This window comes from Leuresthes tenuis, unplaced genomic scaffold (assembly GCF_036924035.1).
Source record: "Leuresthes tenuis unplaced genomic scaffold, fLeuTen1.0.hap1 SCAF_6, whole genome shotgun sequence".
Lineage (NCBI taxonomy): Eukaryota > Metazoa > Chordata > Actinopteri > Atheriniformes > Atherinopsidae > Leuresthes > Leuresthes tenuis.
The window spans coordinates 36,074,880-36,101,261 of record NW_027325360.1 but is presented as its reverse complement, the minus strand read 5'-3'; the positions used below and the strand labels follow the sequence as shown (position 1 = coordinate 36,101,261).

Below are 26,382 nucleotides of genomic sequence, written 5' to 3'. Positions count from 1 at the left end.
GGCAGAGTAATACATTTCTGCACATATAAAATGTCATTTTCTGGTGTATGTATTCAAACTGGGCTGCATGGTGGTGTGGTGGTTAGCACCGTCGCCTCACAGCAAGAGGGTTCCAGGTTCCAGGTTCAAGTCAGTTTCATCCTGGGTGTTTTGCTTCTTCATTTGATGCTAATGAAGATGGGAAGAAGATGGTGGTGGAATACTGCCTTACAACCTGCATAGATACATCTGGCTCGCTACAGATTTCCCTCGTTGATGGCACGTTCATACACAGCCTATACTGCCTTATAGGAAACACTGGCACTATGTCAAGGCCACAATGTCAAAAAGCATTTGTAAAGTTTTTATAAATCACCCTGTAGTTTGAAGGTTTTTAGTTTGAGGCCAGATATTGGCATCTTCTTATGTTTTAGCTGACAAATGGCTATTGAAAAAGGTAAGTAATTTACGTTAAATAAATCCACTGTAAAATACATAAATATTACATAAATTAAGTGAAAGAATTTGTACATTTATTTATTCTTTTGTATTGTTTTTTTTATTTCCATATTTTACTTTTACTTAGTCTTTAATTTATTCCTCTTCAACCATCTATCCATTTTCTAAAGCTCCTTTTTCTGAGTTCCAGGGTAGTGGGCGGCTAGAGCTCATTCCAGCTGCCACACAGTGATTGTGGGTCTTGGCATAAGCTTGATCATAAGCTTGTTGCAGTCCTCACAATATCAGTATCTTAAGATCAGTAGCTTATAGCATGTAGAAATAAATCCAGCCCACATCAATTTGGCTCCATCTCTATCATCTCTTGAGATATTTCTCCACCATTTTGGTATATCATGGCTCTTTTTTTCATACTCAAAAGTAGATTTCATCCACTCTAATGCTGAAAGCAAATGTTAATTTCACTGAAGCACCAAAACATTTATAGTCACTATAACCACTCATTAGCTGTAATAAGAGAAAAAAAAGGAAGAAAAAAAATTTAAAGAATATTATGTCTAAATCTTTGAATTAAACAATTGTATGTATTTGTGTAAAGTAAATGTAAGTTTATGCCTGTTACAACTGCCCCAGTTTATAATAAGTCAAAACACTATGGAGTACAAACATAAACGTCTGTTTTCAAATGACATGGATTAATTGAAAATCTTACTAAAGTCTTTGGTCACATTCATGTATGAGATTCTCTGCTACAGTCCCTGATTATGCTGCTGAGAAGTTCGATCTAATGGAGTCCTCTCGTAACTGACGGTGCTTCCCAGAGTCATGCTCCCCACCACGAGTGCGACGCTGAATTGTAATCCTGTAGTTTTTTCTGAAAAAGAACAGAAAAATAAATCACATAAATTAATCCCATATTTCACTTGCTATTGTTTCCTCTGCATTTTCACCATCAATCATATGAGTTATACAAGTTAGAGTCATAACTTGAAGAAATCTTGAGCCAAGCTAATTTGTTACAGAAAACCGACAAATGATTATCTAAACTATGTTGTCATAATCCATCACTTTATCAATTTTAGTTTTAACTTACTATATACTCTACTTAATTAGTTCAGCTTTGCATTCAACTTTTCTTCCAATGCAATCAAAAGTCATATAACAAACAACTGGGCATACTAATGTAATAACCTGATTTTATATTGTTATTGTTATTTTTGTTATTTCCTCTTAACCTAACCATTGGAGTTACTGATCTGTGATGATCAGTTGATGTTAATGTGCAACAATATTATGGTCTTTGAAATGTTTTAATGTTTAATAGTGAAATGTGTGTGTGTTTTTAAAAAAAACAAACAATTTGGTATTAGTATATATTCACTTGAGAGTAAATGATCTCCAAGGGGTTTCTTTTTGAGGAGACAAGAAGAATAAGGGGTTTCTTTTTGAGGAGACAAGAAGAATAAGAAGATGAAGGAGAAGCTGGAGGACTGTGAGTTAGAGACATGTCTGCCTTCTCACAGACTGTATAATATTTGGGGATATTGTGTGCTTTTCTGTTTTGTATTTGAGTGAATCGAGTGTTTCTCAGGTGGATGCGATCTGACGTGTGAAAGCCAGGAGCCGTTCGCTCCTGAGGGAGTGTGTTTTTTCAGGACAAACAAGGCACATACTCCATCTGCACAGACAATGGTGAGACTGCTGCTGGGAACAGCCTCGCTGGATGTCGTTGACGAGTTGCCTGTAGTTCTTTGGGGTCATCAATATCAGCACATGGACATGTGCCCGAAGTCATTTCCATGGATACAATAAGAAATAGATTAGCTTTTTCTTTATTTATTTCTTAAATTTTTCTTTAAAGAGCTCCAATAAAAGTGTGCCAACAAACGTCACATGCTAGCTTGCATAAAATAACTAATTGAAACAGAAGTGCACTTTAACTAAATGAACTACTAGGTCTATTTTGTTTACACAGGTTTTTAACTAATTTCTGTGGTATCAATTTTATATTTATATACAATTATATTTTATACAAAGCTGAACTTGAGAAACTGTGTCTGCTGTTTTTCTGCCTCACTGTATAAATTAATAGGTAAATTCATATTCATGTATTAGTAGTACCACGTTATCAAAGCAGCCTTATTACGCCTTTGTTTACTAGAAGTGAGAGTCATACATCTCCTCAGACATGTTTTTACTTTTCATGGAGTTTCTCTGTCACCATCTTTTCCATGGTAATGAAGTAAATGTGGTTGAATGTCTTATTCAGCATAGCATGTGGTGTTCCCCTAAAATGAGTCTATGTCATGGGGTGACCGCCAAAACACAGGTAGGACTCAATTACAGGATTAGAACAATTAAAGATTTTATTTTGACACAAGTGGGATTTTGACGGAAACGTTGAATCCGTGTCCTGGGAAAACGCTGGGAAAAACAGGTAAGTCCAAGGGGCCGGGGGCGGCTGGAGCAACTGGATGTAGACAGGTTAGTTGGCGTGAAAGTTCCAGTGGATAAATGTTCCAGTGATGTATGGAAAGGTTGCCTTACTGTGGTCTGGAGAAAACGTGGTTGGAGGGAGAGGTAGCGACTGACTGGATGGAGGGTGTTATCCAGAGTAGCGGCGGGTGAGCAGGTAGGTGATAAGGCAGATCCAGGCTAGGCCGAGAGGAATGAGGGATGTGAAGAGTTGCCAGGAGATCCATCAGGCTTGGAAGGAACAAGGCAGTACTGAGGCTGGAACGAGGAGACAAGGTAAGAGCAAAATACTTTTTCTTAGAAATCAATACACTCTGGTGAGAGCTGGCCAAGTTACCACAAAGATGGCAAAACGATCTGGAAAGACTGGTGCTCCTGCTGCTCCTTAAGAAGGGCCGTTGATGATGGTAGATGCACAACAGGTGTGCCAGCAGGCAGCCACCAGACTCCGCCCAGGTAGCCGGGGAAACCTGCTCACTCAGCCTGAAACTCAAAACCCACCTCCATACCAAGTCAGATCATGACAGTCTATGGTGAAAAGGGTTACATTTTTGGGGACACAAGCCCTTATCTGAACGTCTCTGTGTTGGAATTCTCTTAGATAGATGCAAGAGGGTGGCCTCACTGCGGCTGCAAGTTTCAGGAGGGAAGATTCTTACTGGTGGTTGTGCATATGCACCAAAAAGGACCTCAGATTGCCCGGCTTTCTTGGAGTCTCTAGGTTTCCTGCAGGGGTTACTACCTGGAGATGCCATTGTTCTTCTGGGGGAATTCCATGCCTGTGTTTTCTCACCCAAAGTGGAAATCACAAAGACCTCTTCTGTTCGTTGTTGTTTATCATCCACCTGGCCCTTATTCTGAGTTTCTGTCTGAATTCTCAGAGTTTTCTTTAACTCAGTTTGTGCTGAGTGCAGATAAAGTCATTGTTGTGGGTGACTTTAACATTCGCATAGATGTTGAGTAGTCTAAATAATCATGTGATTTCTTATTAGATACAATTTGAAATGCCTTGAGATAGCATTTGTTGTAATTTGGCACTATATAAATAAAACTGAAACTAAATGACCTCATACGGATTTTCTCAATGTGTACACAGAGCTACTCACTGCCTTAATCAGACTCTTGATCTTGCACTGATTTATGACATTGTGACTGAATACTTAACTGTATTTCCTCACAATCCTGTCTAATCTGACCATTTCTGATAACTTTTGAGTTCACTTCACTTGTCCACACAGCATCTGAGAAGACATGTTTTTTATTGTAGGTTTCTACAAGAGAATGCTGTTACAAAATTTAAAGAATCAATTCCATTATTATTTTCTTCACTGCCATGTGGCAATACAATAGAGGACAGCTATCTAAACTTTACTCCTGCAGAACTTGATTGTCTTGTTGACAGCACTGCAACTTCAATGCGTACAACATTGGACAATGGAATGTTACAAAAGGAATGTAATCAGTCAGAAGAGGCTGGCTCCTTGACATATTTCACAGACACATTCTGTACAGCAGACTGCCAGAAAGTGGGAAAGAAAAATATATTCCACTAACTGAGAAGAATAGTCTGGAATGATTAAAATAAGATACTTATGAGAACGCCCTTATAAGTAAGGGCGAAATAGAACTGCTTACTATTCATCACTGATAGAAAAGAATAAGAACAATTCCAGGTTTCTTTTCAGCACTGTAGCCAGACTGATGAAGAGTCCGAGCTCTGTTGAGCCATGTATTCCTTTAACTCTCAGCAGAGATGACTTTATGAGATTTTTCGCCAATAAAATAGTTTCTATCAGAGAGATTAATAGAATCCTTCCCACTATTGTCAGTGATGTATCATCAAGTACAGCAGTTTCAGAAGTATCTTTAGAACCTGATTTGTATTTAGACTGTTTTTGTCCAGTCGAACTCCCAGCTAACAACAATAGCTTTTTCTAAACCATCAACTTGTGTTTTATACACAATCCCAAATTAGACCGTTACAGGAGGTGCTCTTCTTAAGCAACACTTCCATATTGGATTTGATCATTCTGTCTTTGTTAACAGGATTAAGAAACCTTTACCTAAAAAAAAAAAATACTCTTGATCCAGCAGTTAATTATCGACCTATATCCAAAGTTCTGAAAAAAAAATTGGCACTGAACTTTGTGGTCATTTACACAGAAGTAATGTGTTTGAAGAGTTTCAGTCAGAAGTCAGAGTGCATCATAGCACGGAAACAGCATTGGTGAAAGTTACCAATGATCTCCTCTTAGCCTCTGATAGCGGACTTTTGTCTGTGCTTGTCCTGTTGGATCTCAGTGCTGCATTTGATACGATTGATCACAGCATTCAATTATAGAGACTTGAACATGTCATTGAGATTGAAGGAACTACATGGTTTAACTCATATTTACCCAATAGATTCCAGTTTGTTCATGGAAATGTAGAATCTTCCCCACACATCAAAGTAAGTCATGGGCTTGTAAAAGGTTCTGTTCTTGGACCGATTCCTCTTGCTTCCATTTCATGCGCTCCTTAGGTAGCATTATTAGACAGCATGGCATAGATTTCTATTGTTATGCTACAGATACTCAGCTGTACTTATTTATGAAAGAAATAAAGAGCAGGATGAAACTGTATAACTCTATAGTTACTCAGCTGGGATTTCCTTGGCTTCTCGTACTACAATGAGGAACGTTGGATATTATTTAAACAGGTTTCTAGGACTGCCTTCTTTCACCTTCATAATATTGCCAAAATTAGGAACATCCTGTCTCAGAGTGATATAAAAAAAACTGGTCCATGCCATGTCTGTATTTTTGACAGGCTTATCCTATAAACTGACTCTTTTTCCATACAGACAACTTTATTGGTCCCTTATTCAGTTATTTTTATAGCTGACTATACAAATTAGACTGTTTGGATTTTTCTAGTTCCAACAATATGTAACTAGCTAAAACCGTACAGAACATCATGCAAAAGACAGATGCGGATTATGTCAAAGGGTTTTCCGCCACAGAATTGATTCTCAAGTGCATGCTCAATGGAAAATAAAAAGTCAAAAAAGGCGTCAGGTGCCACCAGGAAAAGAAGGAAAGAAGAAGAAGAGAAAAGGACAAAAGATAAAGGTATGCAGTATGTTGTCATGCAGTGTCTCTGAATATTATACATGCAATGAAACAGATAGCAGATACCTAATGTGAATTAGTGTGTTTATTAGCCTCTTGTTAGTAGCATAACATAGCTAATGTTGCTACTGTAGCTAGAAGTAGCAACATGTTATGCTACTACTTACAATATGTACATTAATTTCATTGTTAAGCCCTGATAAAGGCAGTGTGTAGCCAAAACTATTGGCTTTATTTAATTAGTTCCACTATGAGCTAGCTGTTTACATTAAAACTTAAAAACTATTGAAATGATTATATATATATATATATCTTATTACAAAAATAATAATTATTATAATAACTATAGAACTATTATTACTGTGTCCAGTCTATTGTATGACTGAATATGAGTGGTGGTGTCCCACCACCATAAATGCTGTGAATACCATGTGTAAACTAATGACAAATGTAGTCTCTTCATTAGAAATGCTTGGAACAGAATCTGTACCAAATCCTGCTCCCGAGGATGAGCCTCTGTCTACCGAACCTGCTGACAGAATTCAGACATAGCTGGTTTGCAGAGGACCAAGTGAGATTCCTCTGACTTTGTTTTCCCAAGGAATGAGGGTGATGGAAGACGTTGCCATCACCAGTATTTCAAAAAGACATTAGTTCATGGTAAAATGATTCTCAGAAGTCTATTCAGAGAAAAATTAAAACCTTTTTCTGCTTCTTAAACTGTTTTCCAAGAGAAAAATTGGCTTAACAAGCTTAGGGCTGACAGACTGGAAAGGTGCAAGTTCTTTGCTCACCTCTCATGACAACAGTCCAGAACACTTCAATTCCATGAAAATATGGAATAAATTATCATTTCGGATAAAAAACGGGGAAACAATTGACAACCAGGAGATGGCACTTCAATTAAGGTTAGGTTGTAGGCAGTTTGTGTGAGGAAGAATTTGTGTTATTCATGTTATTATTTATTACTATTATTATTATTATTATTATTATTATTATTATATTTATCACTTTTAATTATTTGAATAAAGAGGTAGTTTGTGCAGAATAATGTGTCTTGTCCTCTGTGTGCAAGATTGGCAGGAAAGGGCGCGGTGCAGAGGGGGTGTTCACCCAGGGCGCACAACAAGCCAGGACTATGGGTTAGGATTAAGTGGTCTGAAGTGCCTGGCAAAACAAAGGAGAGTGACCTCTTCGGGTAAAGACTCAGCAGTTCACCTACATTCATGGAGAAGAGACACTCATTTGAGGACAATAAGATTCACATTCTGGACAGAGAGGACAGATAGTTTGAGAGAGAAGTTGATAGTATGTTTTTGGAGTGGCCAGACGTGATTGATGCCGCAGGATCTTGGAAGGGTCAGTCTTGAGATATATAGTACTAGAAGGTTTAGACAAAACCTCAAAGACATTTCAAGATGGAACCAAGATGTCTCAACTTTCCCTATTGAGATCATATGAGGACGATAACACTTAAAGACAGATGTGTTGTTTTGCATGTACCTTAGGAGTATAGATAGGAACTAATTTCTTTGTTCGAGGTCTTATCCGTAATGCATGCAAGATGTGTGACCTTGTGTACACAGTGTTAAAGAATATTCCACTAAAGACACTTGCTTCCAGTCTCATTGATTCAGTCTCATCTACTTTGACTCTTGGTCCTGATGACAACAGAACAGCTGCCCAGGAAACCCTCCTTACAAGTGGAATCACGAACAGGCATGCCACGCAACAGGCCGGATCAGTTGGGGGAGCCGAATATTTTCATATTTTCTCTTTCTTCATTTCCTCTCCGTACCATTAATGCTGACTTTGTGCTTGGGCAGTTGTTCATTTCTCTTGTTTTTTGGCATTTTGTTGCACAATTACCCCCTTTATGCTTCCATTGTGAGCTCACAGTATATATCTTTGTGGCACATATGATTGTGCAAGGCCACAGATGGTGATCTGTGTGCCTGTAGCGCAGCGGGTCGCAGTAAAGGCTGCTTGACAGGGGAGCTGCTAGTTTTTAGAGCGCAGAAAGGAGCGCAGGCAACACAACGAGATAGGGTCAGTCGTTGAGTTATGATTGCAGTACTGTGGTATCACAACGAGATAGGGTCTTTCCATGAGTTGTGGTTGAGAAAACACAGATCGCACAACAAGATAGTATTGGGGTGTCGTTCAACTGTGTTGAGGGAGATGAAGTGAGCGGCGACACAGCAAGGAAGGGCCTGAGCCAATCCTTGAGTTGTGTTTGAGAAAATTGTAGCCAAAGAGGGGTCTGCCAGTGTATTTTGGTTACTGGAGCACTGACCCAACAGCGTCCGAGTACATGATACGTTTGTCGAAATAAAAACGACAACAGGTCATGTTATGTCTTTGAAGAAAGTGATCTGCATTCACTGGGGTGTCATTCTGTGATATTCTTCAAATTTCAATAGCATTGAGACTTGGATGGCGGCTCTTTATTTGGAGTGTATTCTTATCTACTAACCACAAGTATATATCTATATATTTATCTATATATCTATCTATATATATGTATTCATCTCGGGGGAAAAAATCAGTAGGTCTGAAACCAGTTTCGATTAAGTTTAAAACTGAAAAGTTGAGGGAATATGTGTTGCTCTCAACTGAGAAGTGAGCTAACCAAGTTAGCCCACTGCTACCCTCGCAGGAAAAACGTCAGACACATATTCCATCTACACAAGAGTGAGATTGCTGCTTGGAATGTTGTGGATGAGTGCCTGGAGTCGTTTCCAAGGATACAGTAAGAAACGGATTCGCCTGCACAGAGTGGTACCACTGTTACACTAACTTTAGCTGTCAATTTCAAATAAAGACTTAAGATAGTATGACTAAACTAAACTGAATGAGCCAACCAATAGTGATGAGTTATTGTTGTTACCTGAAAAAGTAGAATGCTATGAGCATTACAGCTCCAAGAACACCTCCAACTATGACTCCAGTCAAAGCTGATACTCCTAGCCCACCTATATGGTAGAGAAATTTACATTAAAAACATGCAGTCCATCATGTGTACTGCGGTCCAATTTTTATGGTTTCACTGAAAAGTTAGATATATTTACATGATTTTTCAGGCAGTTTGGAGTGTATTCCATGTCTGCCTTTCAGTGTGAACTGTTCATAGTTGAAGGTCGGCAGCAGCCGAAAAGTTCTATTTACACCAAAGTAGTTGGCTACCACCTATAAGTCAGAACACCATGTTACAATATAGCACCTTTATTATCATTTCACAGAAGATGTGTCTTGTGGTCACCACAAGACTGGAATACTGCTTACCTCATAGGTACCTGCTTCAACATTGGTCATGGCCATCAAAGAGAAATCTCCATTTCTGTCCCCATTGATATCCATGGATACCTGACCAGCAATTCCTTTCCATCATCACAAAAAAACGAGAACACAATTTACTGGAGTGTGGGTGGGAAAGAAAAGTTTCTCCTTAAAAAAAAATTTCATTATCATTTTAATTATGTTAACAGATATGATAATTATTGTAATATTCAAATAATTATTATGATATTACAATAATTTCTTATATTTTTACTTTTCATTAGTATCATTATTATGAGTGATGATGTGAGATCGACTTGCTGTGGCGACCCCTGATGGGAGAGGAGCCAGAGCACACAAGAAAAACTCTAACTCGACTACTTCTTACTGTGAGGTTTATTCTATACTACAGTCATATAAACATTTAATGAAAAAGTTCTAATAAGTATGAACATGATATATAAGGTGAACCAAAAATAACCAGAGTAAGTGTGAATTATAGATATTTTTTCTGTTTTGAGACTATGCAGTTAAGGGACAAGTTAAAGGATAAGCACAATACTAGATTTCCAAAATACAAATAAACATCTACATTAAGACAAACAAATATTTAACAATAATTCCACTCAAAATATTGGTAGTGAAGTAACTCAACCAACTGACGACTGAAAAAAAAAGGGATAACACACAGCCTAGCTGATCAGCTCACAGGACACAAAAGGAGAAACTGAATCTAGAAATACAGAAACCCCACTACAATACTGTGATGTTATGGGCCCTACAACCACCTCTTTGACAACTGGAAAGCAGGACAGAAGCAAAAAATAGTCATTATTTCAACACATCAAAACAGCTTGACAAAAAATATTGGTCTATATTGCTGCATTAGATGCAGTAGTCCATCTATTCATCTATTGTCTCTATCCAAGGTTGGGTTGCAGAAGCAACAGGTTCAGGAGGGAAATCCAGAATCCCTCTCCCTTGGGACACACTCCAGTTCCTCCTGAGGCATCCCGATGTCTTCCCAGGCCAGAATGGATTATACATCCTGTAATAACTGTATAAGATGGCTATCAGGAGACATCCTAACCAGATGTCCAAACCACTTCAACAAATACCTTCCAATGTGGAGAAGCAGCAGTTCTATTCCGAGTTCCCTCTGGATGGCCATGCTCCTCGCCCTAACTCTAAGGCCCAGCCACCCTCTGATCACTACCTGGAGTGTTGGAACAAAGATGGACCAGTAAATTGAAAGCTTTGCCTTCTGGCTTAGCTCCCTCTTGATCACGTCGGACCGGACCAGTGGCCTCATTACTGCAAATGAAGCCTGAATCCATCTGTCCATCTCTCTCTCCACTTTGCCATCACATGTGAAAAAGATCACGGGATACTTAAGACTCCTCCGCCTGAGGCAAGGACTAACTGGAAAGAGTATTCTACCTTGTTCTGGTTGAGGATCATGGCCCCAGATTTGGAAGAGCTGAACGTCATCCTGTCTGTTTCACACTCAGCTGCGAACCGCTCCAGCACGCACTAAAGCCCCCCCACCACCACCACCATCACGTTAAGGTGGAGATTCTACACGCATTAATGATCATGTGGAAACTAACTTTGTGGATGGCAAGCTAAAATGGATAAAAAAAGATCTATTTTGAATGAGTACATCAAGTCTTTAAACTGACTTGATGTACTCTTGGAAAAGACATAGCTGATGCAGAGACCTCCACTCCCTCTTGCCAAAGGCAGACCACAATGAGTAGTTTACAGTGGAGTCACCTTTACAACTCTTGCCGCAAGGCAAGGTTAGACAACTCTATTGTGTAAGATTATTTTCTTCGTGTGAATGTTACACATGTGAAGGAGTGTTACATTCAGGTCAACCCTTCTGTTGTTGCTTGTTGGGCTTGTGTTTGCCATGATAAGCTTTGAGCATTTTTTTTTGAGAATGCTGAAATATTCTGGACAGTATTTCTCAAGACAGTTTCTTTTGGATTGATGCAATAATAAATGTAATGTGCATTTCCTTAAAACAAGCCAATTTGTCTTCTCATATGTTGATAAGAGTATCAAAAATACACCTTTAATATGTAGTTAGAACACAAATAAAAAAGTGTGATTATTTTGCCATTAATCATGACTTAACTAAAGACAATTATGTCATTAATACCTATTTAATATTACAATCGATTGACAGCAATAATTATTATATTTATTCAACCAGGAAAAATCTGACTGAGATCAAAAAACTTTTTGCATTAGTGTCCTAACCAACATGGATAGTTTGTGTTTTGAGCTTCAGTGTCCCCAGTCCAAATGCTAAAAAATCTTTGGGAAAAATGCAGGTCACCACTTTGCCTCAGATGCATTCATCAGTATGTGAATGTGTATGATGGAGAAAAAGCACAGTATGGCCAATATGACCGTACTAAGTAAAAAGTACTGCACAAAAGTATAATGGGTAATGTGGCTCCTATTGTAAAAAGGACATTGAGTGGTCAGCACAGAAATCGGGACTGTCAGAAATCAGTTTAATGCAGTTAATTTGCCTTTTTTTTTTTAACATATATTACTTTACACATACACACATTAATACATATGTAAGAATTATACGACGTTTACATGAAATTAAATGATAATTCACCAATAAATAATAATTCACCAATACATAATAAAATCACAACATAAATATCATGTCAAAAAATGCCAAGGCAGAAATTATCATCACAACATATACAGTGCATCTGGAAAGTATTCACAGCGCTCCACTTTTTCCACAGTATCCTATGTTACAGCCTTATTCCCAAATAGCCATGGAAAATGCTGTAATATGTCCTACCACAACTATGCAGATGACACTCAGATCTACGTGTCACTGGCAGCAGGAGAACACGGGCCTGTAGATACATTGTGTCACTGCATCGAACAGATCAGTGTGTGGATGCAAAACAATTTTCTCCAGCTAACTTCAGAAAAAAACTGATATCATTGTCTGTGAACCACAGAAACAAAGAGAAAGTCTTATCAGTCACATTGAGACTCTTTCTGTAAAACCTAATAATCAAGTAAGAAATCTAGGGGTAATATTGGACTCAGACCTGAACTTTAACAGCCACATTAAATTAATAACATCAGCAACTTTTTATCATCTAAAAAACATTGCCAGAATCAAAGGAATAATGTCTAAACCAGATTTAGAAAGACTAATCCATGTGTTTGTCTCCAGCAGGTTAGACTATTGTAACGTGAGTCTTGGATATGTCAAAGATTAGCAACAAATTTGATTTGATGTCATAGATCTGAGTGTCATCTGCATAGTTCTGGGAGGACACATTATAGCTGCGTATTAGCTGGCCTAATGGAAGCATGTACAGATTGGACAATAGGGGTCCCTCGATTGACCCCTGGGGAACCCTGCAGGTCATAGCTATTTGGTCTGAGACACAGTTACCAATTTCAACAAAATAGTTCCTGTCCTCAAGATAGGACTTGAACCAGTTTAAAGCACTACCAGAGATTCCCACCTAGTCTTCTAATCTCTGTAATAAGATTGCATGGTCAACTGTGTCAAAGGCAGCGCTCAGGGCCAGCAGAACTAAGACTGAGACTGAGACACACATTTCTCGTTCTCTCCACTTCTCACAGGCTTCATTAAAACCTAGTCTATGTGCTAAGTCTTGCAAACTCTTTGCAAACTTTCTGTAGCAAAAGCCACGTTTAAGAATATAAATATGTTAATCCTTTTTTCCAGTGACTGTTTTCATAAGCAAAGTTCCACATTCCTTACAATGACGCTTTTGTGTATGTTTTGGACGGGTTTGTTATTTTCCAACATGACTCCATCTTGCAGATTTTTTACTTCTGCTTCGTGCATAATTTACAATTATTATTGTTATTATTATTATCAGCTTCATCCCTGTTCCCCTTGAAGTGCAGCTATCTCATTATAACAAGCCCACCATTGTAAAGAGTAATTTCAGAAAACAGGACAGGGTGGTAACTTGCAGCTAGGTCATTTGCAGGTTATACACAGTAACACTCAATACAATGCATATAAGAATTAATTTTCCATTACAAGACGGACACTGACCACAAGGAAACATGGAAAGTGTATCCACCTGAATGGTGGGCAACAAAACTCGTATACATTTTAGATGGGTGCCAGCGCACACACACACACAGTAGAAATAAAAAGCATGATTTAAAATTTAAACAAAATAAAGAAATAAGAACAATAGATACAATCAGAATAATAAAGATACGATTGAATAAAAATGTGATAAAATTATATATATGAAAGATAAAATCAGTAGTTAAAATATGATTCCTTTTTGAAACTCAAGCTTATTTGGAGCTTTATTCAAATGCAGCTGAAAATAGATGTGTCTTCAACCTGGACTTAAATACACTGAGTGCTTGAGCTGATCTGAGGCGTTCTGGGAGTTTTTTCCAGACATGCGGAGCATAGAAGCTGAATACAGCTTCTCCATATCTGGTTCTGACTCTGGGAACTGATAAAAAAATGGATCCAGATGACCTGAGGGGTCTGGAAGGTTCATAGTGGGTCAGGAGGTCACTGATGTATTTTGGTCCTAGACCATTCAGAGCTTTATAGACCAGCATCAGAAGTCTATCCTCTGATGGACAGGCAGCCAGTGTAAAGACTTCAGAGCTGGACTGATGTGGTTCAACTTACTGAGCTACAAATAAAGTCCTTCAGGATGGTACTCCACAGAGTGCCCAGTGGTGTATGCAGCATGAGGCAGCGTCCAAGAGGCATCAACAACATTTATTTGAAATGAAACTGTAGATTTTTTTGTGTTAACAAATTTTTTTTTTTAAATGCTTGGTCTATTTTTTATGTCCGATATATTTTCATTCATATGTGCAGTTATGTAGATGTGAAACACCTGATTTACTACTTTATAAACTGTTTATTTAGTAATAATGATATTTCATAAATGCTTATTGAAATGGTAATGTGTTTATTGGTTCATCTAGTGATTTGTACAACATGATGATGGTACAGAAACCAAAATGAAAGACTGACTGGGTGATTTTAAAATGTCTCATAAGGTAAGATCTTAGAAGATAAAATAATTTAAGATGGTTAATACTTTTACATGCAGGCCTTCATGCTATATTTCGCAATTAATGAAGAGAACTAGTACATCAACCATTGGGTTCCCACATTTGCATAAATTAAATATCCGTAAATATCTGGCAGGCATCCGTTGTGAATCTGTGAACATGATACAACAAAGATGCGGCGAGTATGCGTAGAGATCTAAAATAGGAACTGTGGGGAATCAAAAACACATATTTTCTGGATACGTCATGGACGTGTATCCGGTTTTGGGGATTTTTCCAGATCCGTTGCTGTCCGTATATGGAGACATCTGAAAACAGAATCCGTCAGGTGTGCAATGCAGATTTTCCCGTATATTGTCGGTATATGTGACATATACGGGCATATCACTGCATCGGATAGTACCGTATCTTTTCGAATCAGAATCAGAATCATAAACAAATTTATTGCCAAGTAGGGTTGCACTTGCAAGGAATTTGACTTGGTGTAGTTGGTGCAGACAATAAATATATATATATACAGAATCTGGATATATATACACAATAGACATGCGTTAATGTAACGCAGAAGGTTTGGAAGGGGAGGAAGAGAGTCAGTGTCAAGGGGGGCTCCGGGCCTGGTTGATAAGGCTAGTAGCAGATGGGAAGAAGCTGTTCTTGTGACGTGAGATTTTGGTCCTGATGGACTGCAGCCTCCTGCCAGAGGGGAGTGTCTGACATAGTTTCTGACTGTGGTGCGATGGATCAGCCACAATCTTCCCTGCACGCCTCAGAGTAGAGGTCCTGGAGAGATGGAAGATTGCAGCCAATCACCTTCTCTGCAGACCGAATGAAACGCTGCAGTCTGTCCTTGTCCTTGGCGGTGGCAGTAGCGTACCAGATGGTGATGGAAGAAGTGAGGATGGACTCAATGATGGAGGAGTAGAAGTGCACCATCATAGTCCTTGGCAGGTTGAATTTTTTCAGCTGCTGCAGGAAATACGTCCTCTGCTGGGCTTTCTTGATGAGGGAGCTGATGTTAAGCTCCCACTTTAATTCCTGGGAGATGATAGTTCCCAAGAAGCAGAAAGACTCAACAGTGTCAATTGTGGAGTCACAGAGGGTGATGGGGGTAGCTGAAGCTGAGTTCTTCCTGAAGTCCACAACCATCTCCACTGTCTTTAGAGCGTTGAGCTCCAGGTTGTTCTCCCTGCACCACGTCGCCAGATGGTCAGCCTCCCACCTGTAGGCGGACTTGTCACCATCAGAGATAAGTTCGATGAGAGTGGTGTCATCCGTGAACTTCAGGAGCTTGGCGGACTGATGACTGGAGGTGCAGCTGTTGGTGTACATGGAGAAGAGCAGAGGAGAAAGAACACAGGCCTGGGGGGAACCAGTGCTGATGAGCTGTGAGTGGTATACATGTTTTCCCAGCTTCACATGCTGCTTCCTGTCAGACAGGAAGTCTTTAATCCACCTGCAGGTGGAGTCAGGCACACTCAGGTGGGAGAGTTTCTCCTGAAGCAGAGCCGGGATGATTGTGTTGAAGGCAGAGCTGAAATCCACAAACAGGATCCTGGCATAGGTACCAGAATCCAGGTGCTGGAGGATGTAGTGAAGGGCCAGGTTGGCTGCATCATCTACAGACCTATTGGCTCTGTAGGCAAACTGTAAGGGGTCCAGGCGGGGGTCAGTGATTTCTTTCAGGTGTGAAAGCACAAGGCGCTCAAAGGACTTCATACTCACAGAAGTCAAGGCGACGGGTCTGAAGCCATTAAGTCCTGTGGACCTTGGCTTCTTGGGAACAGGAATGATAGTGGAGGTCTTGAAGCAGGTTTAGTGCAGTGACGGTCTGCACACTGGGCTGTCTAAACGAGGTGTAAGACAGCTGCAGTACATCCAGAATGCTGCTGCTCAAGTCCGGACTAGAACCAGGAAATATGACCATGTTAGTCCAGTGCTTAGGTCTCTGCACTGGCTTCCTGTCGCTCAGAGAATAGACTTTAAAACAACTCTGCTTGTGTACAAGTCTCTTCATGGTCTGGCGCCAAAGTACATCTCTGACATGTTAGAACCATATGAACCAACTCGGACTCTGAAAACCTCAGGGAGTGGTCGCCTACTGGTGCCCAGAGTCAGGACAAAACAAAGTGAGGCTGCGTTTCCGTTTTATGCTCCGAAAATCTGAAACAGTCTTCCAGAAGATGTGAGACAGGCCTCAACTCTGACAATGTTTAAATCCCGGCTGAAAACTGTTATTTTTAGCTGTGCATATGACAACTCAAAGTATTGTATCTGCACTCTTCGCTTTTAATGAATAAATCAATGATTATTTTTACGTTTTATGGAATGACTTTATTTGCCTTCTTGTGATTTTATGTAGCTGTCAAGCGCTTTGAATTGCCTTGTGTATGAATTGTGCTCTACAAATAAACTTGTAAATGTTTTTATGTTTTAAATGTCATGTTTTGTTTTTATTTGTAATGAATTTGCAAAAGTTTCAAACAAACTTGTATGACTTTGTCATTATGGGGTATTGTGTGTAGAATGTTAAGGTAAAATTTCATCTATTTGGGAATAAGGGTGTCATATTGTGGAAAAAGTGGAGCGCTCTGCTTCCTTTAGAGATAATGGTACATATAACAAATGTAGACTTTTTGTAGTTTTGGAGGCAAGGTTTTCTTAATTGGAAGCTCGGCTCTGCACCGTGCATCCATTAGCTGCCCCCTAACAGAAACCGAGCAACCGAGACCCCAGGTTGGCTGGGTGACTGTCAAGAGTAGTCATAGCCCTAATGTCAAGCATGTGTTCACCATCAACCTGTCCAATTTTCAAATACATTTTCCCCACTCACCGACACACCCGCTGAGGACAAAACCCTGGAAATTGGCAGCTCTATAGTCAGAAACGTAGCATGAGAGACACCAGCGACTATAGTCAAATGTTTTCCAGGGGCCAGAGCGAGCGACATAGAATCCTATTGAAAACTGCTGACTAAGGATAAGCATTAATACAACAAAATAGTAATTCACATTAGCGATAATGACACCCGGTTACGCCAATTGGAGGTCACTAAAATTAATGTTGCATCGGTGTGTAATTTTGCCAAAAAAATGTCGGACTTCGTCCAATGGTGTGGTTAAGTCGGTTGAGGAGTATGCTATCGTCGACTATGTCAAATGTAGCAGTTAATTCAAGGAGGATGAGGAGAGATCGAGAGCCCACATCTGCTGTCATCACAAGGTCGTTTGTGACTCTTACCAGAATGGTCTCTGTACTGTAGGCAGAGTAGAAACCAAGCTGGAACTTTTCAAAAAGGTTGTTTTGTTTCAGATGGTCTTGCAGGTAGGTGCCAACTACTTTCTCCAGTACTTTGGATATAAATGGGAGATTGCAGATGGGTCTGTAGTTTGATAGGCTGTCTGGGTCAAGAGTGGGTTTTTTGAGCAGTTGTCTTATTATGGTACTTTTTTCAGCAGGAACATAACCAGCTTGGACAGAGTGACTGATAACAGAGGTGTTGTGAGGAACTAAATGCAGAGCTGTATGCTTTTACTAAACTTGTTGGAAAGGCGCTCAAAGCACAGGTGGAGGGTTTTATCCTCTTGATGATGTCCTCTACCTCCTCCTGGGTAACTTCAAGTAGGCAGTTGAGAGGGTAGGAGACGGCAGACAGTTAATGTGTAAGTAAAACAGTTTGGGTTGAAGGACCAGAGAAGCAGACAGAGAAGCAGGCAATTTTTATCTTAAAAAAGGTCATGAAGTTGTTACACTGCTCTTCTGCTGTAACTGTAGGGGGAAAAGACTGCAGTTTGAGAAGACAGATGACTAGGGAAAACTGCTGCTTGGAGTTTCTTGGACAATTAGAATGGACAAATAGAATCTGGGTGAAACTGTGAGCATACTTCTTTCAGAGATCTTTCATAGGCTGTTTGGAATCTCCTCATAGGGAAATTTCTGGACAGTAAGGCTCGAGGCTTTGTAGCACAGGTCAAGGACCCACCCAGGTGCTGGTTCATTTTTTAACCAGGGTTCCGCACGGGTGAAGATGAATGGTTTTAACAGGGGTGTGGAGGTCCAGAAGGATGTTCAGATGGCTGTTAAAGTCCACCACCTCATCAGCTGCAGAAGAATTGGTGGGAAGATTCTGAAATTCTGCTTTCATTATTTCTGTGTTGATATTTTTTTTATTTTTGAAGCAGATTTGATATTAAGGCTCAGAAAGGTGAGAGGATTTTGGTCAGACACACCCAGATAATAGACCTGCAGGTTGGCAAAAGAGGCAGAGTTGGTGATGACCAAGCCAAGAATGTGACCCCTGGTGTGTGTGGGTGTATCAACAAGATGCCTTCAATTGAAACAGTACAGTAATTGGAGGAATTGGAGTGCAGGAGGGAGTGTCAAAAACATAACATTTTACAGAAGGTTGTGAGAATGTTGGACAACTCATGAATAAACAATGAGTTTAGCGTAGGTGCTCTGTAAAAGATGAAGACCATCATTGTGGTTGGGGGCTTACTTTTAAACGCAAGGCATCAGATTCAGACACTTTTTTTTTTACATTAAACAGCTAAATTTTGATAGCTGATGAATCAGTAAGTCATTGTAGTGGCTGAAGTAATCTGAAGTCCACTTCACATTGTCTTTCCAACCCTCAAAAAGGTGTTGCCAGAGAGGCGCTCGTATTACTTGTCCAGGCAGAGACAGTATTCTGATGACATGTTCTAGGAATGACAGGTCACACGGGTGACAAGAGAGTCAGGATGGCATGACCTGGCTGGGAGTAAACCAACTTTCTCCAGGAGCTTTTGTGAATGTAGCATGGTCGACAAAGGAAGTCGTTAATGACTAAAATGCACAGTGGAGAAGAGGAGTTGTTGAAATTCAAGAGCTGGTTGAAGATGATGCCGGCCGTGAAAAGTTGGCCAGTTAGCAATTTTATGGTGGTAACAATCAACTGTTCCAGGCTGTCCAGATGAATATGTCACAGCACTGAAGAGCCCATCTCTGGAGTCTTCAAGCAGCAATAGGTAGGTAATCACGAAACTTACATACAAAACTGAAAACTATGTGAAAAGTCCACAGATTGGTGACGAGGATAGTATTAAGCAACTTGATTGTTCATAAGGATATATTATGATGATATTCAGAACAATAACGACAGATAAGACTTGAGTGGAGAAGTTACGAACAGACATCCTCTCTCAAGCATCTTCTGTATTCAGCGGATGTAGGCTTTGTGCACACAGTAAAAAAACGGAGTGTCAAAATTTCAGAGTCAGCCTTTTTTACAACTATATGCAGAGTAAATCCACTCTAAGAGTAAAGTTAAAAGTCAGTGTAAAATTCTGCAGACATGCAGTGAAAAAATAACTCTACAGCAGGGCTATTCAAATGGTGGCCTGTGGGCAACATGCAGCCCGGAGGGAACCTCCGAGTGGCCCAGCCCATGGTCCCACCAGAAAGCTGTATATTAAAAAAGAGAGCTGCATATAAAAAAATGTAAACAAAACAAACAAAACATTTTGGGAGCCTTTCAAATTTAGTACAGTAGTACAGATCATGAATGCAACACTCCGCATATCCTAGCAACACTCAACCCATAAATCAGTGCGTTTTTGTTGACAGAAATGGTAGTAGTCGCTGGTAGAAGCAAACAACATGTCTTTCTCAAAGCAGAAACATATAATTGAAAATTAAAACCATCAGTTTAACCCCGCCTGGACTGATAAATATCAATTTATATTACCACCAAGTTTAAATGCCAAACCGATGTGTTTAATCTGTGATGAGTGTGTCGCGGTTCTGAAAGATTACAACGTGCAGAGGCACCACGTTGAGAAACACCGGACTTTCCATGCAAACTTTCCCGAGGGATCCCAGGAGAGGGCGGCAAAAGTGCACAGTTTGGTTGCATCGTACAACCGGAGCTGTACTACCATGGTCCGTTCATGCACAGCCCAAGAGAGAGCTACAGCAGCTTCCCTTCGAGTCTCCTGTATCTTGGCCAAAAAGAAAAGACCATTTACAGACTCAGAAACTGACAAAGACTGCATGCTGGCCATAGTAGATGAAGTAACAAATGACGACAAAATTAAAACTTGTGTGACATCAGCTATTAAAAATATACTCATGTCAGAAACCTCAAACATTTGAAGGGTGGAAATTCTTGCCACAGATGTGTTTGAAACACTGTTGGAAGACCTGAGGAAAGCTGAGGTAATGTCTATAGCTGTAGATGAGTCTACAGACAAAACGGGCACAGTTGTGCATATATGTCTGTTTTTTTATGGGAATTGTTTCCTAGAGGAACTGCTTGGTCTACTGCTGCTAGAAGGGTGCAACTGGCGAGACACTGTTTGAGAAAATTTCAGCTTTTTTCAAAGACAATGGTCTGGATATGAAGCATGTGTGTATGCTTGTGACTGATGGGGCACCATCTATGGCAGGAAAAGTGAATGGTTTGGCAGCATGTTGGTCTGCTGTTACACCAAGGATGATGTCCTTGCACTGCATTGTGCATCAGACGGCGTTGTGGGCAAAGCTAAGCGGGGAGCTTAAAACGACAATGGACAGCATGATGGCAATAATTAATTTTATCTGCTCCACATCAAGCGTCCAACACCGCTTATTCTGCGTGCTGCTGTCAGAAATGTCTGCTGAGCACCACTACCTGCTTCTCCACAACGACATCAGGTGGCTGTCCAAAGGCAGAGCACTGGAGCGTTTCTGCATCTCAAAGAGGAGATGACAACTTTTCTCCACAGCAGTAAGCAGAAAAAGGCAGAAACAGACTTAAATTGCTTACTGGACGCAAACTTCATGGCCCATGTCTGCTTTCCTCAACGACATAAATCTGGGACTACAAGGCAGAGACAAAACTGTCACTGAACTTGTGGAGCAGACGCGCGCATTCCAAGTAAAACTGGACCTTTTTGCGACTGACTTGACCACAGGCCGAATGCTGCATTTTCCGACACTCTGCAACTGCATCTCATACCCGGCACAAATCGTGGATACGATGAAAAAATTTATTGCGAGGTTGAAAGAGAACTTTGTTGGTCGATTTGATGGACTTCCTCTGCCCACAGAGGTGATGGACTTTGCCATAGACCCATTCACCGCTGCAACAGGAGGGGACTTATCCACCAGAGCAAAGGAAGTGGTCCCTTCCATTGATGAGGGGAAATTCATTCTCAAACTAGTTGACATTCAGTCCTCCATAACCATGGCATGGGAGTTCGCGCTCAGGGGCCTGCAAAGTTTTGGACTGATGTCAACCTCCATCAGTTCCCTAATGTTAGGAGAGTAGCAGTTATCATGTTCAGTATGTTTGGATCAACATACACCTGTGAATCAAGTTTTTCACTCATGAACTCAATAAAAAGCAGCTCTTGCTGCTCTCTGACTGACAGCACTCTTCACCAATGCCTTCGGATTGCATTAACATCATATGAGCCAAAAGTCAATGCTCTTGTTCACAACAAAAAATGGCACTTCTCCCACAAAAAATGTAATCAGATTATAGATTACATATAGAGACAATAGTAATCACCAAATTAATTTAATTTAATTTGGTCATAATGTTATGGCTGATCGGTGTATGTGGGATGTGTAACAAAGCCATGCCTAATCACACGTGTTCCCTCAGTGTGCAGTAGTAGATGTTGTATTTATGTGTTATTTACTGTTAGGTACAGTTATCACTTGTTGTGGTTTATGCACGGATAGCTTTGATAGATTTGGTGGTTCCTTGTAATTCTGTTGCATGCACTTTTATGATGTGCCTGGGTCATATATGACCAAAATATTTATTTTGTTTAAAAATGGATACTAGTGTTATTTGTAATATTTTGCACTATTTAATTTTATGTACTTTCACTTGTTCCTGGGTAATATGAACACATTTTTTATTTTATTCCAAAAGGGAAACAAACATTAATGTTAACGTGCACTAGTTTGCTTTTATGCACTTTGAGATGTTCCTCGGTCAGGTATGACCAAAATGTTTTTTTTTATATTTCAAAAGGTTTGCTACTTTGTTATAGCTTTTTTATTGTTTGTATGTACTTGTGTTAGATGTGACCACATTTAAGAAGAAAACAATGAATAAATATTACTTGGTTTTCAATACATTCATTTGTGTTATTACCTGCTGCTTAGTGGCTGCTGAGAATGTCTTGCCCAGCTCAATATCTTGGTTTGAAAATTTGGCCCAACTAAATTTGTAATTGAATAGCCCTGCTCTACAGCGTGATGATTACGTGCCAGTCTACATGACATCTTGAACGCCCTGCTGGAGTCAGTCTGGAGCGGTGAGGCGGCCAGGTATGTAACATTAACAGTCCCGTGTTTGCAACATCTTTTAAGGATTGTTTTTCAACTAAACATGGTTTTAATAGTTTCATAGATGTTGATTGAGGATGTATTGTGAACATATAACCCTCTATTGGATGACACGGTCGAGTAGCTACATGCAACATACATAGCCTACAGCTAACTTACAGTTAATATGTTCGACATGTGCTCTTAAGATGCACTTTCAGTATGTAGCTAACATGTTAACTGTGTATTCATTCTGAATGCTGGCGAGACATTAATGCACGCTGCTTGTGTTATGGTAGCGTTTTACCTCATGGTTTATTAGCATGCTAATCGCTAATTAGCTTGAAGCATACCACCACCGCAGAACAGCAAGTGACAATTAGCTGTCATGTCCGCTGTTCATTCATGCAACGGGAGAGAGAGAGAGAGAGAGAGAGAGTGTTGTGGAAATGCGTGAGGAGACCCCTGCAGTGGACTTAAAATGAACTATTTTGTCTTTGTCATAGACAGTTAAATTTTGCTGTCAGAGTGCACCAGAATGATCCATTTGACTTAAGGTCCCCAACTATATTCCCTGAAAATTATGTGAGAAACCAATTTAATTAAGCGATAGCATTATGGATTTGTTAATCTCACTTTAACTATATTATCTTTCATTTGTTCTTCACAGTAATTGCAGTCAAAGTGGACCGATAGCTGGTAAGTAGGTTAAGGTTATGGAACAATATACTTTATTAGGTAACTGTTTAACAGCTTTTTCCTCAGTTGTCATTTTTTCCCTTTGTTTATTTTAATAGGATATGCTGTTGCATATTGTTTGGTGGGGAGCAGAAGTATGTTAGGCTGTCTGACTGAACATTCGACACTTTCATGAAAGAAGGTTAGTGAGTACATCAGGATAAAACAACATCACAACTTTTTTCTTGGTTAATACAACTAATTAACCTTAAAACTATTCCTTCTAAACTCCCTGAGTCGCTGATTGTTTCTGCTGTGCCTTAAAATGGATGGGAATGACCTATTGGCTTAAGTTTCATCTCAACAGCATTTTGTGAGGACATGACACTCACTCTACTTAGCTGATGTTTTGATTCTCATCATAAGGAAATTGTCTTTCCAGTTTTGTTACAGTTGATATCATATCCTTTTTCTTTTCAGTTACTTTAGTGTGCCTAAAATGTAACATACCAGAAGGCAGGCAGCCAGATTTGAAGGTGTTTGACCAATCTGACACAGAAGTTGATAGAGAAGTCTTAAGTCTGAAGAAATAGTGAAGGAGTCACCTGGAACCTTCAAAGTTATGTTGAGTAAAGAAGAACTTGATAATCACTGACCATTCACATATGTGTTCATATTAAACTTTAAGGTTGGGACATGAATAATAACAGTCCCATTTATTATGGGTCTGTTTTGTTCATATTCTTTATATACAGATGCCACTCTATCATCATCATGTTCAGCAGCATCTGACGATACTATCATTCTGAACTTCACGACATGAGACCCTCCTGAAGAAGCAGCTGCTGAAGAAAGTCGACGACGACTGGCCATTGCTCGCCATGAAAAACAAAGAAGCTTTTAACTCCCACATACATTAACCAATCTACCCCAGACTTCATATGCTGCACTTGGGCTCCACCCAGAATGCATACATATGACCAAATTTACACAAGTTTATAGCCACACCTACTGGTGGCCAAATAAGTCACTTATAACTTCTTCATACATTGTCCGATCTTCACCAAACTTCATATGCTGCACTTGGGCTCCACCCAGAATGCATATATATGACCAAATTTACACAAGCTTATAGTGACACCTACTGATGGCCAAATAAGTCACTTATAACTTCTTCATACATTGTCCGATCTTCACCAAACTTCATATGCTGCACTTGGGCTCCACCCAGAATGCATATATATGACCAAATTTACACAAGCTTATAGTGACACCTACTGATGGCCAAATAAGTCACTTATAACTTCTTCATACATTGTCCGATCTTCACCAAACTTCATATGCTGCACTTGGGCTCCACCCAGAATGCATATATATGACCAAATTTACACAAGCTTATAGTGACACCTACTGGTGGCCAAATAAGTCACTTATAACTTCTTCATACATTGTCCGATCTTCACCAAACTTCATAGGCTGCATTTGGGCTCCACCCAGAATGCATACATATGACCAAATTTACACAAGTTTATAGCCACACCTACTGGTGGCCAAATAAGTCACTTATAACTTCTTCATACATTGTCCGATCTTCACCAAACTTCATAGGCTGCACTTGGGCTCCACCCAGAATGCATATATATGACCAAATTTACACAAGCTTATAGTGACACCTACTGATGGCCAAATAAGTCACTTATAACTTCTTCATACATTGTCCGATCTTCACCAAACTTCATATGCTGCACTTGGGCTCCACCCAGAATGCATATATATGACCAAATTTACACAAGCTTATAGTGACACCTACTGATGGCCAAATAAGTCACTTATAACTTCTTCATACATTGTCCGATCTTCACCAAACTTCATATGCTGCACTTGGGCTCCACCCAGAATGCATATATATGACCAAATTTACACAAGCTTATAGTGACACCTACTGATGGCCAAATAAGTCACTTATAACTTCTTCATACATTGTCCGATCTTCACCAAACTTCATATGCTGCACTTGGGCTCCACCCAGAATGCATATATATGACCAAATTTACACAAGCTTATAGTGACACCTACTGGTGGCCAAATAAGTCACTTATAACTTCTTCATACATTGTCCGATCTTCACCAAACTTCATATGCTGCACTTGGGCTCCACCCAGAATGCATATATATGACCAAATTTACACAAGCTTATAGTGACACCTACTGATGGCCAAATAAGTCACTTATAACTTCTTCATACATTGTCCGATCTTCACCAAACTTCATATGCTGCACTTGGGCTCCACCCAGAATGCATATATATGACCAAATTTACACAAGCTTATAGTGACACCTACTGGTGGCCAAATAAGTCACTTATAACTTCTTCATACATTGTCCGATCTTCACCAAACTTCATAGGCTGCATTTGGGCTCCACCCAGAATGCATATATATGACCAAATTTACACAAGCTTATAGTGACACCTACTGATGGCCAAATAAGTCACTTATAACTTCTTCATACATTGTCCGATCTTCACCAAACTTCATATGCTGCACTTGGGCTCCACCCAGAATGCATATATATGACCAAATTTACACAAGCTTATAGTGACACCTACTGGTGGCCAAATAAGTCACTTATAACTTCTTCATACATTGTCCGATCTTCACCAAACTTCATAGGCTGCATTTGGGCTCCACCCAGAATGCATACATATGACCAAATTTACACAAGTTTATAGCCACACCTACTGGTGGCCAAATAAGTCACTTATAACTTCTTCATACATTGTCCGATCTTCACCAAACTTCATAGGCTGCACTTGGGCTCCACCCAGAATGCATATATATGACCAAATTTACACAAGCTTATAGTGACACCTACTGATGGCCAAATAAGTCACTTATAACTTCTTCATACATTGTCCGATCTTCACCAAACTTCATATGCTGCACTTGGGCTCCACCCAGAATGCATATATATGACCAAATTTACACAAGCTTATAGTGACACCTACTGATGG

At 39.8% G+C, this 26,382-nt stretch overlaps 1 protein-coding gene across 2 annotated transcripts in view; it reads right to left on the bottom strand.

Annotated features, from left to right (window-relative positions):
• Positions 1-676: 676 nt before the first annotated feature.
• The window catches only part of npr3 (natriuretic peptide receptor 3), a 93,536-nt gene continuing 67,830 nt past the window's right edge, over positions 677-26,382 (bottom strand). The window contains exons 5-8 of one of the 2 annotated variants that reach the window (XM_072388602.1): positions 9,309-9,403; positions 9,095-9,212; positions 8,914-8,998; positions 677-1,312 (exon numbers count right to left, since the gene is read on the bottom strand). In XM_072388602.1, the coding sequence (XP_072244703.1) occupies positions 1,201-1,312; positions 8,914-8,998; positions 9,095-9,212; positions 9,309-9,403 (410 nt within the window). In that variant the 3' untranslated portion in view covers positions 677-1,200. Of the gene's footprint in view, positions 1,313-2,985; positions 3,172-3,250; positions 8,999-9,094; positions 9,213-9,308; positions 9,404-26,382 lie in introns of those variants that run through there. The other variant, XR_011916429.1, reaches the window with a different exon arrangement.